A 15,798-nucleotide genomic window follows, 5' to 3' on the forward strand; every position below is an offset into this window, starting at 1 on the left:
CGGTGGGAGGCAGGGCTGGGGGCCAGCTTCGTGGGCCGGGCTCCTTCTGGGGGGAGGTCGGCTGTCCTGTTGGCCCCCTCCACACACCCCCCGTCTTTCCAGACAGAACCCGCTGCTCTGCTGCAGAGATGGGTCCAGGAAATGGGTTGCTGCCTCCAGTCCTTTTTTGAAACTAGGCTGAATATAAATAAAATAGAGATTTGATGGATGAGGCTGGGTTTTTGTGAATTTAGCATCGGTGAATGTCAGAGCAAAGCTGCCTTGGCTGCACACGTGAATCTTACCTTTTCCATCCAGAAGGAACAAGGTTAATGACTGTCCTGCCCTCGCCTCCACCCCGCGCGATCACCTTGAGTAGGAAACCCGCGTGTGTCCCGCACAGACCTGATTCGCTCGGGAGTCACTTGTTAAATAAAATGAATTTTTTTATCGAGGTGAGATTCACGTAAAATTCGCCACTTTAAAGTGCATTCCAGTGTGGTGTCTGGTTCCAAGGCATTGTCACTGCCCCAGAGGATCCCACACGGGCAGCAGCCACGCCCTCCCGGGCAGCCGCCGTCTCTGCTTCCTGAGCTGGACTGCCCAGCACGTGACCTGAGCACCGCGGTGTCGGTGTTCTGCTGCTCTCGCTCAGTGTGACGCCCTCCAGGTCCATCCGCCCCCCGACGAGGGTCGGCGCTGCACCCCTTTGATGGCTGAGTGATATCCCGGGTGTGGACAGACCACCTCGCGTGCCTCCATCCCGAGCTGATGGGCACTGGAGTCCTTTCCACCTCCGGGCTAGTTCACGTCACCCCTTCGGGTCCGAGTGTCACAGGAGCACTTCCAGTTACCCGAACCGGGTACCTGCTCCCTCTCCTCCCTCCCTCACCCCGCCTGCTTCCTCTGGCCCCCGCGCCCACGTCTGCAGCCACACCCGGCTCTGAGTCCAGCACCACCTCGGCCCCGTGTGCCCGTGATGTCTCCCTCTGTTAACGGTCTCATCTCGGCGTGGACTCGTGCAGCCCGAGCTGGGACTTGACCAGCCACCCCGCTGCTGTGCTCTGCTCCAGGCAGCCACCAGCCGGGTCTGGGGGCCACGATTCCCTTAAGTTTTAAAAGCCTTTCCCACAAATGCATGCCCGAACGGTGGGTGTTCCTGGGCCTCACTGTGTTCCAGCCTCAGGGTGGGGGTGTCGGTTGCACCTGCGTGGGGTTGATTTGCTGGAACAGAACTGGGCACCGGGACCCTGTACGTGCTTCCTTTTTCCCATGTCAGAGGCTCCGGGTGCTGCAGGCGTGGTGTGGACCGGCCTGCACCTCCGTGTGGATCGGACCAGCTGGGGAACCCAGGCAGGGAGCTTGTGTGCGATTCCCCTGCAGAAGCCCTGGGCCCCTCCTGTTTCTACTTCCTTTTGACGAAGCCTGGACCTGCAGGAAATACCAGCAACCACTTTGTGCAGCCCGGCTCCAGCCTCGGATGTGGGGCCAGTGCGGGCTGCGGAGGGCAGAGAGGGGGCAGGTTACTTCCCCGGGGGTTGTCCAGGGCAAGCTAGCCGCACATCGGGGCTTTCGGAGTGACGTGGGGATGCTGGGCTGGCTGCTGGCTCCCAGGGGATGCAGTGACCGTGGCTCAGGGTATGGGCACGAGTCCCCTGAGGGGCGGAAGCCAGCCTGACCGCTGTCCCCACCCCTACAGGCAGAGGGCACAGGGGCCCAGCCTGAGCCTTCTGGTGGGGTCCAGAGGGAAGGCCCTGCAGCTGGGGGTCTGGAAGGGGAAGGGGCTCAGCCTGTCCTCTAAGCACCCTGGTTCTGGGTCTTGGCCACGCAGGGGGCCCACGAGGGCTGCCGTGGCGTGCAGAGCACTTTGACAGGCCTTGTTCCTCCCATTCCCCTTCCCTCCTTCCCCACGTGTTGACAGATCCCGCATGTCCTGTCCTCGGACTAAAATGGCCCTGGATGAATGGTGCCCTGTGGCCACCCTGGCCAGGAGAGCTGTGTGCAGACTGCCCAGCTGGGTGCCCGCGTGCGGAGCAGAGCTTCCTCCTGATGGCGCCTGTCAGCCTGAGCCTCAGTGGACCTGGGCCTGGAGTGATACGGTCCCTCAGGGGAGGGCTGGGGAGCAGCACCAGCCAGCTGGGGGCCCAGCTTCCTGAGAGGGGTCCGCGCTGGCCCTCATGTTGTGCCCTGTGCTCACAGACAGCAAGTGGGACCTCTTGCTCTGGGAAGGCTCGGCCCCCGTGGGTCGTGGTGTGGGAGCCTGTGCGTGTGCTGCGGGGCTGGGGCTTGGTTCTGCGGTGCATGGGAGTGGGCCGGGCTGAGGGGCCCTGGCTGGGCCGTGAGCAGAGAGGGGGTCCATCTCGCTGACACACATCTGTCTACTGAGCCGGCTGCCTGTTCGGAAGCTGCTGTCACCCCGACCCCGGCCGGCCTTTCCAGTGGGCCTTTGCTGTGTCTCTGTCCGGCTCAGCAGGCCAGGTCCCGTCAGCTGCTGGGGGCCGGATCAGTGATGCGGAGCATGGGGACCTGCCCTCTGTGGAGACCCCTCTGGGGGCAGCTCTGACGCAGGAGCCCCAGCCTTGTGACCTTCTCTTTCCTGAGAGCCGATCTCTGCCTGTACTTTTTCTCTATTAAATTAAACTTAATGCCATTTGTGATGTGACGTGTGTGGCTCTGGGCCTCGGTGACCTGGGCTCTACCCTTGTCCAGAAACAGGAAACCATGGCAACGGCCAAGACTGCGGTGGGGCGGGGTTAATAGTTAACCAGTCGCTGCGTGAAGGCTGATGGATCCCATAAGGCCAGGGGGATCTCCCTCCCCCACTGACGCCACCTGCTCCGCAGCCCCGTCCCGGAGGTCTGCAGTGGGCATTCTGCGGGCAAACTGCAGGGGGAGCCCTGCTGTCCTGTGTGCGTGCCCCCATGGTCAGTCACATCCCCCCCCCCCGGCAGAGGACAGGACGCATGGGGTCGTGCTCCCGCCTGGCCGGGGCGTCTGGGGAGGCTGCAGAGGAGGTGCCCACATGGGGTAAGGATGGTCTCCCAGCCCGTGGTCTGGGCCCTGCTTGGGGAAAAGGGGGTAAAAGTGGCATCTGGTCCAAGCAGAGCTGCAGGCGGCCCAGCCCCAGGCCCCACTGCTGGCTTCTCTGGGCTCTCAGGGTGTGGGGGTCTCTGGGAGCCTGGACCTCAGGTGGGTGAGGGGCCGCCAGGCCTGGGCCAGCGGTCTGTTTCCGCACACGCCCGTGCATGCGTGTGTGTGTCAACGTGCAAACACACAGGTGCGCACACACAAATGTGCACACACACCCCTTCCAGTCAGGCTGTGTGTGGCCCCCCACCCTGCCACCCGGGTCCTGCTGACACCCAGGTCCCCCAGAGCCGGCCTCAGATAAACCCAGAAAACCACATGTGCTGGTGAGGGCGCGGAGGAGCGGTGTGACGGTTCCTCAGAAACTGAACTGTCATTTGATCCCACAGACCCGCTTCTGGGTGTTTATCCAAAGGAGCTGAAAGCAGGGTCCTGAGAAAATATGGGCACACTGTGCTCACAGCAGCTGAGACATGAACACAATGCAGTGTCAGCCGTGGATGGACGGATGCGCGACCTGTGGTCTGTCTGCACCGTGGAATATTGTTCATCCTTGAGAAGGGACTCAATTTTGACATGTGCTGTGGCATAGATGGCGTGGGGGTCTGTCCTGCTGGTGGTACTGGCAGGGCTGAGCACCCCGGTGGTGGGAGGCAGCCAGCCGTGGGCCTTGGGCAGCAGGACCCTCTGGGTGGCCCCGGGGGAGGCGCCCCTGCCCCAACCCTGGCAGGTGGCAGGGGCCGCTGCCTCGGAGCAACGCCCTGCTCCCTGTTCCGTCCTGGCAACCTCCCTGCAGGCCTGGAGGAGCTGGGCCCAGCCGGCCAGAGATGCTTTATTGATCTGGCTGTTGCCTTAATCACTAATTTATGAAAGTTCCGGTGCCGTCTGGGGATGTGGATATGAAGCACTGGAACACGATTCCAGACTATTTTAGACCGGAGAGGGGCCAGGATAAACAGTGCTAGCACCGAGGGTGAGTTATGGGCGGAAGCTTTTTCTGGACGTGGCTGTGGGGAGGTCTCCCGGAGCCCCCCAGCCCCACCCCGAGTCCAGCCTGGGTGGGCCGGCGCGGCACCTGCTGGCTTCTGGTCTCTGGTCGCAGCCAGGGCTCCGGGTGTACTCTAGGCACCAGGGGCCAGATCGCTCCAAACTCAGGGACCCCAGAGGCTTCAGCTCTGTCTCTTGGCTGCTGCCACATCCTGGCAGTGTCTGTTTCTCAGAAAGGACAGCTGGGAAGGGCTGCAGTGGTGGGAGGCACAGGGCTGCTCTGGGCGCCCCTCGGACGGGCTGGGGGGCCCTGGTGGGTGGTGAGCTCTCAGAGGGGCCTGTGAAGGCTTCCCAGAGAAGGACACGAAGGTGTGCAGGTGGCCAGGCGGGAGTGAGTGCGGGAGTGGGTGCGGGAGTGTCTCAGGTGGAGGGAAGGGCAGGCCCCTTTGAGGGAGGGGGTGCCCAGAACCCCCTCCCCAGCTGTTTCCCGCCTGCGGACAGAACACCTGCCCTCATCACCCAGCTGTTCTGAGAACTAAAGGCGATAACGACTGCGGGGCCCTTGGCCTGTGGGGTCTCGGTCCTGCAGACGAGCAGGGGCACCCGGTCAGGGCCCCGCTGCGTCTGAGGTGACTGTCTGCTGGCCGCTCCCCGCGTGCAGGTGTCCGTGTCCACAGGCCGGTCCTGTGCTGGCCTGCGGGGCGCATGGGAGCTGCTCTGGGGCCGCCCTGCTCTGGGGGGCCTTGGTCAGACTGAACGATTTTCCTGGAGAGTTTTCTGGGTCATAGGATGTATGAGGAAATTTAAGCACCTTCTGAGTGAATTTCCACAACTTGCGACGTTTGTTAATCACAACAGCTTTGGGAACGGGGCTCTCCCGAAATGGGGACGCTGGCCGAGGCAGGCCCGGCCTGGGCTCTGGGTCCAGCCTGGCCCAGGGCTTGCTCTCTGGCCACGCGGCTTCTCTGCCCGCCGACCCCGAGACGTCAGGAGCCCAGCTGCCCCTCCAGGCCTGTGGCGCCCGCGCCTCATGGGTCATGAGACCGGTGACTCATGACTGCAGACCGTCTATTTTTACTCCCCAGGGCCCATCTTCTCGCTTGCTTTTCTCGTCGGAGCAGATTTTTGTCCGTTTTGAGAGAAGCCCTGGCCGATGAGAGGACCGCCTTCTGCCCTGAGATCCCAGCAGCGCTTTCCCGGGAGCTTGCTGGGTCGGGCCCTCCCGCGGGGCGCTGCCCCAGTGCTGGACTCTGGCGACGGTCGGGGTGGGGGGTGTCCCGGTCCTCGCCTCGGAAAGGAGGCTGGGCAGGCATGCGAAGGGCAGACTGTCGTTTTATTTTGGGGGAAGAGCGTTCAAATGTTACCCAGCCTCTTTGCTTGGGATCTTGGGGTCATGGCACAAGAGCCAGCGTTTGGTTTCTCTCCTGCCTTCGCCCGGATGCGTGGGGAACACCGGCCCCTTTCTCCTCCACCCCCTTTCCCCGTGAGCCTGTGGCCCGTCCCATCTTGTGCAGCCACCCGTGCAGGCCGGGTGTGCTGGTGCCGGGGCCTCTGTGTCCGGGCGGCACAGAGACAGGGACCGGGACGCCAGGGACCATTTGTTAGTTCCCCTGGAAACAAGGCCGTCAGAGTGCTGCCTGTGCCCCTGGCCTTTTCCCTGGGTGGTCAGCTTAGGGGAAGCCCTGAGTTTGGGTGAGAAACCCTCTGGGGTCATGGCTGCAGCCTCCTTGGAGGGGAGCAGAGCTTCGCCTGGGCTTTGGGCTTAGTGCTGAGATGGTCAAGGAAACTGGCCCGTGACCACCGGGCTCAGGCCACTGACCCTGAGCCGAGCCCACGTCTGCAGAGGGGACCTGGGCGGGCTCCCCTGAGGCCGTGGGTAGTGCAGGGGGTTGGTACTGGCGCCACGACCCTTGGGGAATAGAATTAAGCCTTCCTCCCGTCATGGTCCGGCGGTGGAATTAAGATGACCTGGTCTAGCTTCTGATGGTCAGCTCTGCAAAATAAAGGCATTCAGGAAGCATAGTCTTAAAGCCCTTTTTAAAAAATATTTATCCACACCCACCAGGAGGAGTCTGTGGCCGTGCCTGTGTGGCTGTGCGGCGAGGGCCCGGTGCAGACATGTTTCCTTCGTGGAGGACTTAGGCTCCTGGCAGAGCCGTGAAGCTCGGGACTGCTCGGGCTGATTGATCTGCTCCTTCTACGCGCTTTGTAATCCTGGGGGCACAGAATGCAGGGGAAGGTGTATGCGGGTCTCTGGCACAGCCATGTGCTTCCAGCCCCAGCGGGTGGGCGGGGTAGACTGGACCTGGGTGTCCGGGTTGGGCAGTGGTCCTGGGTCCCTTGAGGAGCCCCCAGTCGCCGGAGGGCAGAATTAGCTGGGTGGACTTGAGGCTCTCCAGGGGGTTGGGGCTGGCCAGGACTCTGAGCAGGGGCACGTGGCTGGGGCCACTGCCCTCAGGGGTGGTTCTCGCCCGTGGTGGCTTCCCAGGTCTGGAGCCATGTCCACCTGCCCAGCCCTGGCCTGGCGGCTCACCCCACTGCTCTCGAGATGCTGCAGCCACACCTGGGGTCCCCATGCCCTCTGCGTCTACGCCAAGCGGTGTCCCTGACTGCCCGGTGCGCCATCTGCTGTCTGGGGTCCCATCTTGCAGCCGCCCCTGCTGGTGTCTCAGGAAGTGGGGAGGGTTGTGCTCAAAACCACAGGCCCGGCTCTGTGAGCTGCCCAGCGTGGACCGCAGGCCAGGGAGCCCACAAGGGCGGCCAGGCCCGGGCTCTCCGCATGGCTCCCTTCACCTGCTGCCCTTGCCGGAGCCTGCAGGCCTGCAGCGTCGCTCCCTTGGCCCCATCCAGTCAGCGCTCCGTGAGAAGCTCCCTCCATGGGGAGGGACGTGGGCGCCTTGTGTTTCTGACCTCTTACTTAATGCAGTGTCATTGCCATCTTTCCTCTCCCGGAAAGACTGAAGTCTGAAATTTGTGCTTTTCTCTAAAACATGGTGATTTTCTTGCTAAATGTCTTGCTAACTCATGGCCTCGGTGCCCATGCTCGGGGCTCCACATTCTGCTGGCCGCTGGAGCCGTGGGGCAGGGGCAACACAGCAAGCTGTCTCTGGGACAGGAGGCGCTAACTTCTCCCGCTGGGCCCACTGGACTGGGCGTTTGGCAGCGAGGCACTGAGCCGGCCACGCACAGCAGGACGCCCTCTGCAGGCCCATAGGGGCCACTCTTGAGGTGGGGCGAGCTCAGCCCTCGTCCTTGGCAACGTGTGGGAGTGGCCGGGGCTGCGCTGAACCCGAGTGAGGAAGGAGCCCTGGGCCTCCAGGCAGCAACAGGCCAGACCCAGGAGGAGACTGAGCAGACGGGCAGGTGTCCCCAGGCCCTGAGCCGCCCAGCAGAGCCTGTCTCTCCAGGCCACGCTGCAGCCCCAGCCCTGTGTCCCCGATGCCTCACCTTTCCCCGCCGCCACCAAGGGCCTCCTCTGACCCCAAAGTCACACCAGTGCCTGTGAAGGAGGCCTGCCCCAAGCTGGCCTGCTCCCAGGGACACTGTCCCTAGAAGGACTGGGGCCACCATCCACCTTTCTGGTTGTGAAAGTTTGTGCTTGGTTACCTGGTCAGCCCACCTCTACTAGCGCAGGTAGAAAAGTACCTGGTTTAGAAGGACCCCGCAGAGTCGCCAGCACACGGCCCATCCTCCGCCCACACCGGGCAGTGTCTTCCTGCCATGCCAATCTGGGCACCTTTGTCACCTCTGGGTGTCTCATGCTCCATCCCTGAGATAGGGTCACAGGCTTGGAGGCACACAGACCTGGGGGTACAGACCTGGGGGGCATAGACCTGTAGGGCACATAGACCTGGGTGTTGCATAGACCTTGGGGGCACATAGACCTGGGGGTACAGACCTGGGGGGCACATAGACCTGGGGGTACAGACCTGGGGGGCATAGACCTGAGGGGCACATAGACCTTGGGGACATACACCTGGGGGGCGCATAGACTTGGGGGGCACATAGACCTGGGGGGCACAGACCTAAGGGGCGCATAGACCTGGAGGCACATAAACCTATGGGGCACAAAACCTGGGGGTAGAGACCTGGGGGGCATAGACCTGGGTGCGCATAGACCTGGGGGTACAGACCTGGGGGGCATAGACCTGTAGGGCACATAGACCTGGGGCACATAGACCTGGGGCACATAGACCTGGGGGGCGCATAGACCTGGGGCGCATAGACCCGGGGGTCGCATAGACCTGGGGGTCACATAGACCTGGGGGGCACATAGACCTGGGGCGCATAGACCTGGGGGTCACATAGACCTGGGGGGCACATAGACCTGGGGCGCATAGACCTGGGGGTCACATAGACCTGGGGCGCATAGACCTGGGGCGCATAGACCTGGGGGTCACATAGACCTGGGGGGCGCATAGACCTGGGGGGCACATAGACCTGGGGGTCACATAGACCTGGGGCGCATAGACCTGGGGGTCACATAGACCTGGGGGGTACATAGACCTGGGGCGCATAGACCTAGGGGTCACATAGACCTGGGGGGCACATAGACCTGGGGCGCATAGACCTGGGGGTCACATAGACCTGGGGGGCGCATAGACCTGGGGCACATAGACCTGGGGCGCATAGACCTGAGGGGCACATAGACCTTGGGGACATACACCTGGGGGGCGCATAGACCTGGGGGGCACACAGACCTGGGGGGCGCATAGACCTGGGGGCACATAAACCTATGGGGCACAAGACCTGGGGGTAGAGACCTGGGGGGCATAGACCTAGGGGGCATAGACCTGGGGGGCATAGACCTGGGTGCGCGTAGACCTGGGGGTACAGACCTGGGGGGCATAGACCTGTAGGGCACATAGACCTGGGGCACATAGACCCGGGGGGGCACATAGACCTGGGGCACATAGACCTGGGGGGCGCATAGACCTGGGGGGCACATAGACCCGGGGCGCATAGACCTGGGGGGCATAGACCTGGGGCGCATAGACCCGGGGGGCGCATAGACCTGGGACGTGCATAGACTTGGGGCGCATAGACCTGGGGGGCACATAGACCTGGGGGGCACAGACTTGGGGGCACACAGACCTGGGGGTACAGACCTGGGAGTAGAGACTTGGGGGGCACATGAACCTGGGGGGCACATAAACTTGGGAGGCACAGACCTGGAGGCACATAGACCTGGGGGGCTTCGGCCAGACTGGCCTGGGCCCTGGGCAGAAACGGGCTCCCCACCTGGGGTGCTGAGCTGTGTGTGGGGGAGAAGCCTACGTGGACGCAGTGAACCCCGTCTCGCGTAAGGAGAAAGCGTTGGTTTGAGAGTAGGCGGAGCCCTGGAAAGCCGTCCACACCGCTCTGCGCTCCGCAGGGGCTCCTGCTGCCGGGCTGTCAGGGGTTAGCGATTAGAAAAGCTGCCATCTTCAGCGTCTCTTTCCTCGCGGGAGCGTGGGGGGCGCTCACTGTCTGATTCTGTGGAGAAAGTTGATAGAAACAAGGCCTCGAGGGCTCCCACGGGCTGCGGACCTCCCCCATTGTTAGTCCTGGGCCGTTGCAGGCTCCCCTCAAGTCGGTCCAGAGACTCCCCCAGGCACAGTCCCCAGACTGTGCAGGACGGGTGGCTGCTTCGGAGGCTCTGGGCTGCTGATCTGCGGGTCTCCCTGGGTTCTGGCTACTTTCACTGAGGGCTGCTGGGTGTCTGGGGCTGAGCTGAGCTGCTCCCGTCCCTTCTGCTTCCATCGTCCCGCCTGTGGGCTGTGCGGCCTGGCCTCACCCCGCCGTGAGCGCGGGGCCCACCTCTGCCTTGGCTCAGGCCCTTCTGGTACCCGGGCTGGAGCTCAGCCTGCAGCAGCACCACGGCCGGCCCTCCTCCGGGGTGAGGTGGGTTGCAGAGGGCTGCAGCACTGGGGGCTCTGCATAGTGTTGGGGGGCTCCTTATAGCATTGGAGGCTCCCTGCAGCGTGGGAGCTCCCTGCAGCAGTGGGGGGCCCTGCAGCGTGGGGGGCCCCTGCAGTGTGGGGGGCTCCCTGCAGCAGTGGGGGGCCCTGCAGCGTGGGGGGCTCCCTGCAGCAGTGGGGGGCCCTGCAGCGTGGGGGGCCCCTGCAGTGTGGGGGGCTCCCTGCAGCAGTGGGGGCTCCCTGCAGCATTGGGGGCCCCTGCAGCGTGGGGGTGCTCGGGGGCTGCTCCAGCCAGGGGGCTGTGGCAGGCACAGGGCCTTTCTACCACCTCACCTGGCATCCCTCTGTTTTCTCTGCAGTGAACTTGGACCACTTCCAGATCCTGCGTGCCATTGGGAAGGGCAGCTTCGGCAAGGTAAGGCCCCCGGCAGGACCAGACCAGCCGGACCACGGTGAGGGAAAGCCCGCCCCCCACCTCGGGTCTGTTGGTGGAGGATGTGGGTGTCCTTCCCGCTGAGCAGGCTGGGGTTACTGGGGGCATCAGGGCGGGTGTCAGCTGAGCTCACCACCGCCAGGGGCTCAGTCCAGGGCCTTGGGGGTCTCGGAGCTCAGCTGAGGGTGCAGATGGCACGGCCTCTGGGCTCTACAGGGGCTGAGACCCTGACACCCACTCACTCTCCATACAGAAGGCCCTTTTGCAGCGTTTCCCTGTCTCTTTCCTTAGAGACGGGAGCCAACTCGAGACCTGAAAGTGGAGCGTCTTAGAAGCCGCTCCGTGGTGTGGCTGACACCCTGTGTCCGGAGCCACAGGGACACTCGGATGCCACAGTTGCAGCTAAAGCCCAGAGGCCAGGCTTCACCTGCGCCCGTCCCTCCAGGCCATGTGGGAGCAGGGTGGAGGGAGGGGGTGGCCATGCTACCCTTGGCCTCCAAACAGGCCTGCCCGGAGCGCACTGTGCCTTCGCTTTGGTTTCTCTCGGCCGGATCCCACTTGCTGATCGCCCCCTTGTCCTGCCTAGAGACGGGGGGCAATTACAACCCAGAGGCTTAGGGAGCTCTGCAAGGGGTCAGATCAGCTCTCGGGACCCTGCCGCACGGGCCTGGTGTAAATGGGTCGCCCTCAATGGACAGTGTCTGTTCAGCTCAGAGGCCTTGGCGGATGAGTGAGGCCTTTGCACCCTCCCCAGCCCCACACAGCCGGCTGGACGCCGTGACTGTTAAGCTCTGTAAGCCTTTTAAAGGGATCGCTGCGCCGCCAGGGCAGGCTCCGCGGGAGTCTGAATGCTATTAATCACCTCCAGTTCGTTGTATCTCAGTGCCGGCTGCCTTAGGTTACCAAGCCTGGGGTAATTATAAGCCCCTTTTCTCACATCCATCGGAATGCCTTATGCATGAGGAAGAGAGTGTTTTTAACATCCCTCTGAGTCAGGAGCTACCCAGTGGGCCCGGGCCTTTTGTCGGCTGTGCAAAGGTGGTTGATCCAGAAGCCGAGGTCCTTAGCTGGCAAGTTCGTCAGACACGGAAGGCGGGCTGGGATGGCCTCTGCCGCCTGGCTTCTCCCAGGCGAGCCCCAGGGTGTGGGGAGGTGAGAGAGGTGGGCAGGTGGAGCTTAGGGGGACCTGCCCCCTCCTCCCCCAGTGGAAGACACCAGCCCAGACCAGGTTTGGGAGGATGGCTTGTACAGGGAGACACAGGGTCCTCCAGATAGCTGAAAACAGGAGGAGGAGGGAGCTTGGGGACCCTCGGGGCAAAGACCGTCGGGGCGGAGGAGGCTGGTGGGCATGGGGCCGTGAGGCCGTTCCCTGTCCCCACCCCCCGCCCCCCAGGCTGGGCCTCGCGCACCCTTCCTGGGGACAGCCCTCATGCCCCCTCTGCACAGCCAGGTGGTCCCCCCTCCCCCACGGTGTCTGCACAGCCCCAGGACTCTGGCTTCTCTGACCAGCCCTTGGTTTTCAACAGCCAGCCGGCCGCAGGGTCCCAGAAGTGGGGCTCTGCAGAGTGGTGACAGGAGGAGGCATGGCGTCCTGCCAGGATTGTGTCTTAAGATGCAAGTTGTGGTGTAATTGGAGGGCTACTTCCTGCTCCCTAATTAGGCCGCCTAATTAGGCCTCCAGGGGTCTCTGGGCCACGGTTGCCCGCTGTGTGTCTGGAATGTGGGCAGGATGCAGCCCGCCACAGGCCAGGCCCGTGTCCTCCAGCCGCTCCCGGGGGCTGGGGCACTGACCCCACGAGGAGAGGGACTGGGGGTTTGGAGCCGGCCCCAGCGTGGGCGGCTGTTTGCACGTGGCCTCACTTGAGAGGGTGTGCGCGGGCGCAGCCGTGCCGGGGGCACTGGTGAAGGCTGGCTTTGTGAACTGCTGTGAAACTCCTCTGGGCCGAGCGGGTGTGAGCATTCAGCAGCCCCCCACCCCCGACGTCCCCCCACCCCCGCCGTGGACAGAGGCGCAGGAGTCAGTGTGTCTGACTTGACTGGTCTGTCCCCAGCTGCTCCTGGAAATGGACTGTGCAGACTTGCTGTGTCTGGGCCTTGGGTACAAAACTGGATAGTGTTTTGTTTTAGGTTTTATTTTTTAACCAGTTTTTTATGGTGGTGAATTACACATAACTTCGAAGTCAACATCTTAACCATTTTAGGCTCGTGGCTCCGTGGCACTGAGTTTGTTCACAGTGTCGTGGAGCCGTCACCAGCGTCATCTCCAGACCTTTTCAGCAGAGGGGGGCTGGTGGCGGAGGTCCAGCCCACCCCCCGTGATAGTGAGAGTGCAGACCCCACTGGCATAGGGTGTGGACTGGGCTTTGTTCCTGGGCATTCGGGAACGTCATGGCCTCCTGACCACAGGAGGAGGCTGGGACCGTCCTCAGGGCAGAGAAACCAGGTGGCCGTGAAGCTGGGGGGACAGTTCCCGCCCACCCCCTGCCTGTGTCCACGCAGCACTGGGAGCTGGGAGGCTTCCCACGGCCGTGCCTGTGCGGATGTGAGCCCCTGGCTGTGGGCCTCCATGCAGGGGAGGTCAGTGAGCCCCACAGGTGTAGTTGGACTGTGGGCCTCCGTGGTGCTGTGTGGCAGCCCTCCGCCAGGGGTTGTATGTCCTGGAATCTCAGATTGCAAATGACAGACGGTTAATTCAAGAGAGCTGGGAAGAGGTGACTGATACGAGCTAATGTCACCAGGGTGGGAAAGGGCAGTGTGGCTGGTCCCCAGGGTGGCTGAGCTGGGCTGGTGTCGTGCCAGCACTGGTGGTCTCTGCCCACTGGGCTCTCTCTCCCAGCTCAGCTCCGGATGACCCCGACCTCCCTGGCCAGGGAGACAGGTCCTCCTGCCCTGGGCTGAGATGGCTCAGGGCAGCCCTCCGGTTGGCTCCTGCCCTGCCCCAGTCACCGTAAATGGGGCTGCAGTGGTTGGCAGTGACCTGTCACAGCAGAAGGCGGGCAGGGGCCCTGGGGCGCGGTGCTGGTCCCCGTGTGCGGGGCAGCCCCCATGGTCCCTGCCTGCCCCGAGCGTCGCTGGAGCAGCTGCGTCTTTCCCAGCAGAGGCGGCAGCTGGAGGGGGTTCGAAGGCAGCGTTCTTTTGCGGGGGTGCGTGCGGTAGGGCCCTGGTGAGGGGGCGCTGGGCTCAGACCTCTGCCTTTGGGGCCCCTGCACAGCTGGTCTGAGCATGGCTGACCTTAGCTAGCTGCCGCCTCGAACAGGGCTTTGGAAAACCACCATTGTGAAGAAGTGGTTACTGAGAATGGAAACCTATGAGCACATGGGTTTTTCATCTGCAGGTGATCGCCACCTGGCAAGAAACCAGCAGAGATGTCAGCAGGGCTGGCCTGCGTGGAGGCCCCTGGCCCTACCTCTCCTCCCCCACCTCCCTCCCCGGCTCCCCCTCCTCCCTCCTCCCCCTCCTCTGCCTCCCAGCCTGGCCTGGCCTGCTTCCCAGAAAGCCTGGAGCTCTCCCCCTGCGCCAGGCCTGAAGCTGCCCTGGGGAACCTCAGACCAGCCCCTGGGTCCGTACTGGGGACACCAGCCTTGTGGACTAGGTTGCAGGCCCCATACCACCCCCTGCCAGCTCCAGCACACAGCCTGCCCACCCCACACCCACCGGGGCTGGGGTGGAGCCCTGCCCACCTCTGCCCCAGGTTCAGGTTGGGCTCATTAAAAACCAAGCTCCCAGAGGCCTGTTCCTCTGTAACTGTAGGTGGTTCAGTCCCTGCTTGGTTCATGAGCACCAGGGCAGTTCCAGCCACGGGACTGCAGGGTCCCATGAGTGAGGGATGAGGGGCCCCCCCGTGAGCGTCCTGTGCCCCCAGAGGCAGAAACTTCCTTGAAAGGACCCTGCTCTCAGGGTGCCGCCCTGCATTGTTGCATCCACAAAGGCCGCCTTGGAGTTTCTTCCAAGTCGCCCCTCCTCCCTCCTTCCAGCCGGGGTCCCCTGGGGTTGGCACCCTACCCCACCCGTCCACGGCCCCTGCTGCCTTTCAGTCCTTGGCTCTAAGCCCCCCGCCCCCCGGCCCTGAGCCCGGAGCTGGAGTGGACGCAGCTCTCAGAGAACTCAGTGGTCCCGGCAGGGCTGGAGGGGAGACCTCAGGTTTTCCGGGACACCGGGCACTGGCCACACTGGGTGTCTGTGCTGACCCCCGGGGCCACATGGGGGCCGTGGGCAGGGAATGCTGGCCCCACAGTGGCTCCTTCTGCCCTGGGAGGAGGACAGGGCCACCTTGCCCCCTCCTTTGACTCATCCAGCTCCTGGCCTCGCCACCCGCTCTGGGGCCCAACGTGTGAGCTGTGCCCACCTTGCTTTGGCCCTTACTTGGGGCCACCCTGGGGTATGTGTCCCCCTCCTGGGCACCCAACCGCCCTCCAGGCCGTCCACGTGCATGGCCACGAGCCCCTGACACCCAGGCCTTCTGGGCCAGGCCCTACCCCCTTGCCTGGGGCTGGCGGAGGGACCTGGAAGGGCCTGGCTGGCCCTTCAGGCTGCGTCCGGGCTCCAGCCGCCCAGCACGGGGCCGGTACTCAGGGGCTCCTGGGAATCGGGGTGCTTTTCAGGTGTGGCAGGCGTGAGCTCCCCCTGCCCCCAGCTTGGGTCTCCCCAGTTGTGTCTCGCTGGACGATATGGCCACAGTTTACTCCGAGGCAGGTCGTTTAGGTGGAATAATCAGGATTTGGAGAAAGCCAGTCTGTTTCCCGTGGGCAGTGAGGAGGGTGCAGCCCTCAGATGCCCGCCCGCACCCAGGCTGGGTGTGTCTGTGCAGCGGGCCTCCCCCCAGCCGCCAACCAGGCTGTTTTGCGTCCAGGAAGCTGAATTCCAGCTCCAGGCTGCACATACTGCAGGATCATAGCAGGCGCTGTAGACGGGCATTTGCTCGGAGCCCCCAGCCCTGTGGATCAGTGGTGTCTGGGCCCCGTGTGGGGTCTCAGCTCCCAGGGCCTCTCCGAGGCAGGCCCAGTTGAGGGGCGCCCGTGGCACCTTCCTGGGCCCCAGTGACACCGGGGGCGGGGCCCTGGTTGGCTGTGCAGGTGGGTGGTGTCCCTTGACCCCTTTCTGGCCGCACCCCTCCTCCTAGGAGTGGGCTTCTCTCCAGGGCTCTGGTTTCCTGGGGCAGGGGAAGGCGTGTTTTCACCGTCAGAGCTTCTGCGGCTCCTTCCCCCACCCCCACCTGGTGGTGGGCGGGCCGAAGTCGGGCAGAACCCGCAGGAGCTGCTCCGGTGCAGCCCGTGCCCCAGCACTGCCCACCCCTGTTTCCGGCCAGCCTGGCCTCGCTCGGCCTCTGGTCCCCGGGCCCCGAGCGCCCTGCCTGAGCTCCCTGGAGGCCCCACGTCTGTCAGTGTCCACCTGGGACTCGTTTACAGGGAGTGT

The 15,798-nt window shown here is 63.8% G+C and overlaps 1 protein-coding gene across 5 annotated transcripts in view; it reads left to right on the plus strand.

Moving 5' to 3' along the window:
- Positions 1 to 15,798, plus strand: part of STK32C (serine/threonine kinase 32C) — an 89,373-nt gene that overhangs the window by 44,748 nt on the left and 28,827 nt on the right. For all 5 annotated transcript variants that reach the window (XR_012510031.1, XM_074373358.1, XM_074373356.1 and 2 more), the window contains one exon: positions 10,313 to 10,368. Coding sequence is in view for 4 of the 5 variants with exons in the window: in XM_074373358.1 (XP_074229459.1) it covers positions 10,313 to 10,368 (56 nt within the window). In the remaining variant the exon portion in view is untranslated. The remainder of the gene's footprint in view (positions 1 to 10,312; positions 10,369 to 15,798) is intronic.

The sequence above is a fragment of the Camelus bactrianus genome, chromosome 11 (genome assembly GCF_048773025.1).
Source record: "Camelus bactrianus isolate YW-2024 breed Bactrian camel chromosome 11, ASM4877302v1, whole genome shotgun sequence".
Lineage (NCBI taxonomy): Eukaryota > Metazoa > Chordata > Mammalia > Artiodactyla > Camelidae > Camelus > Camelus bactrianus.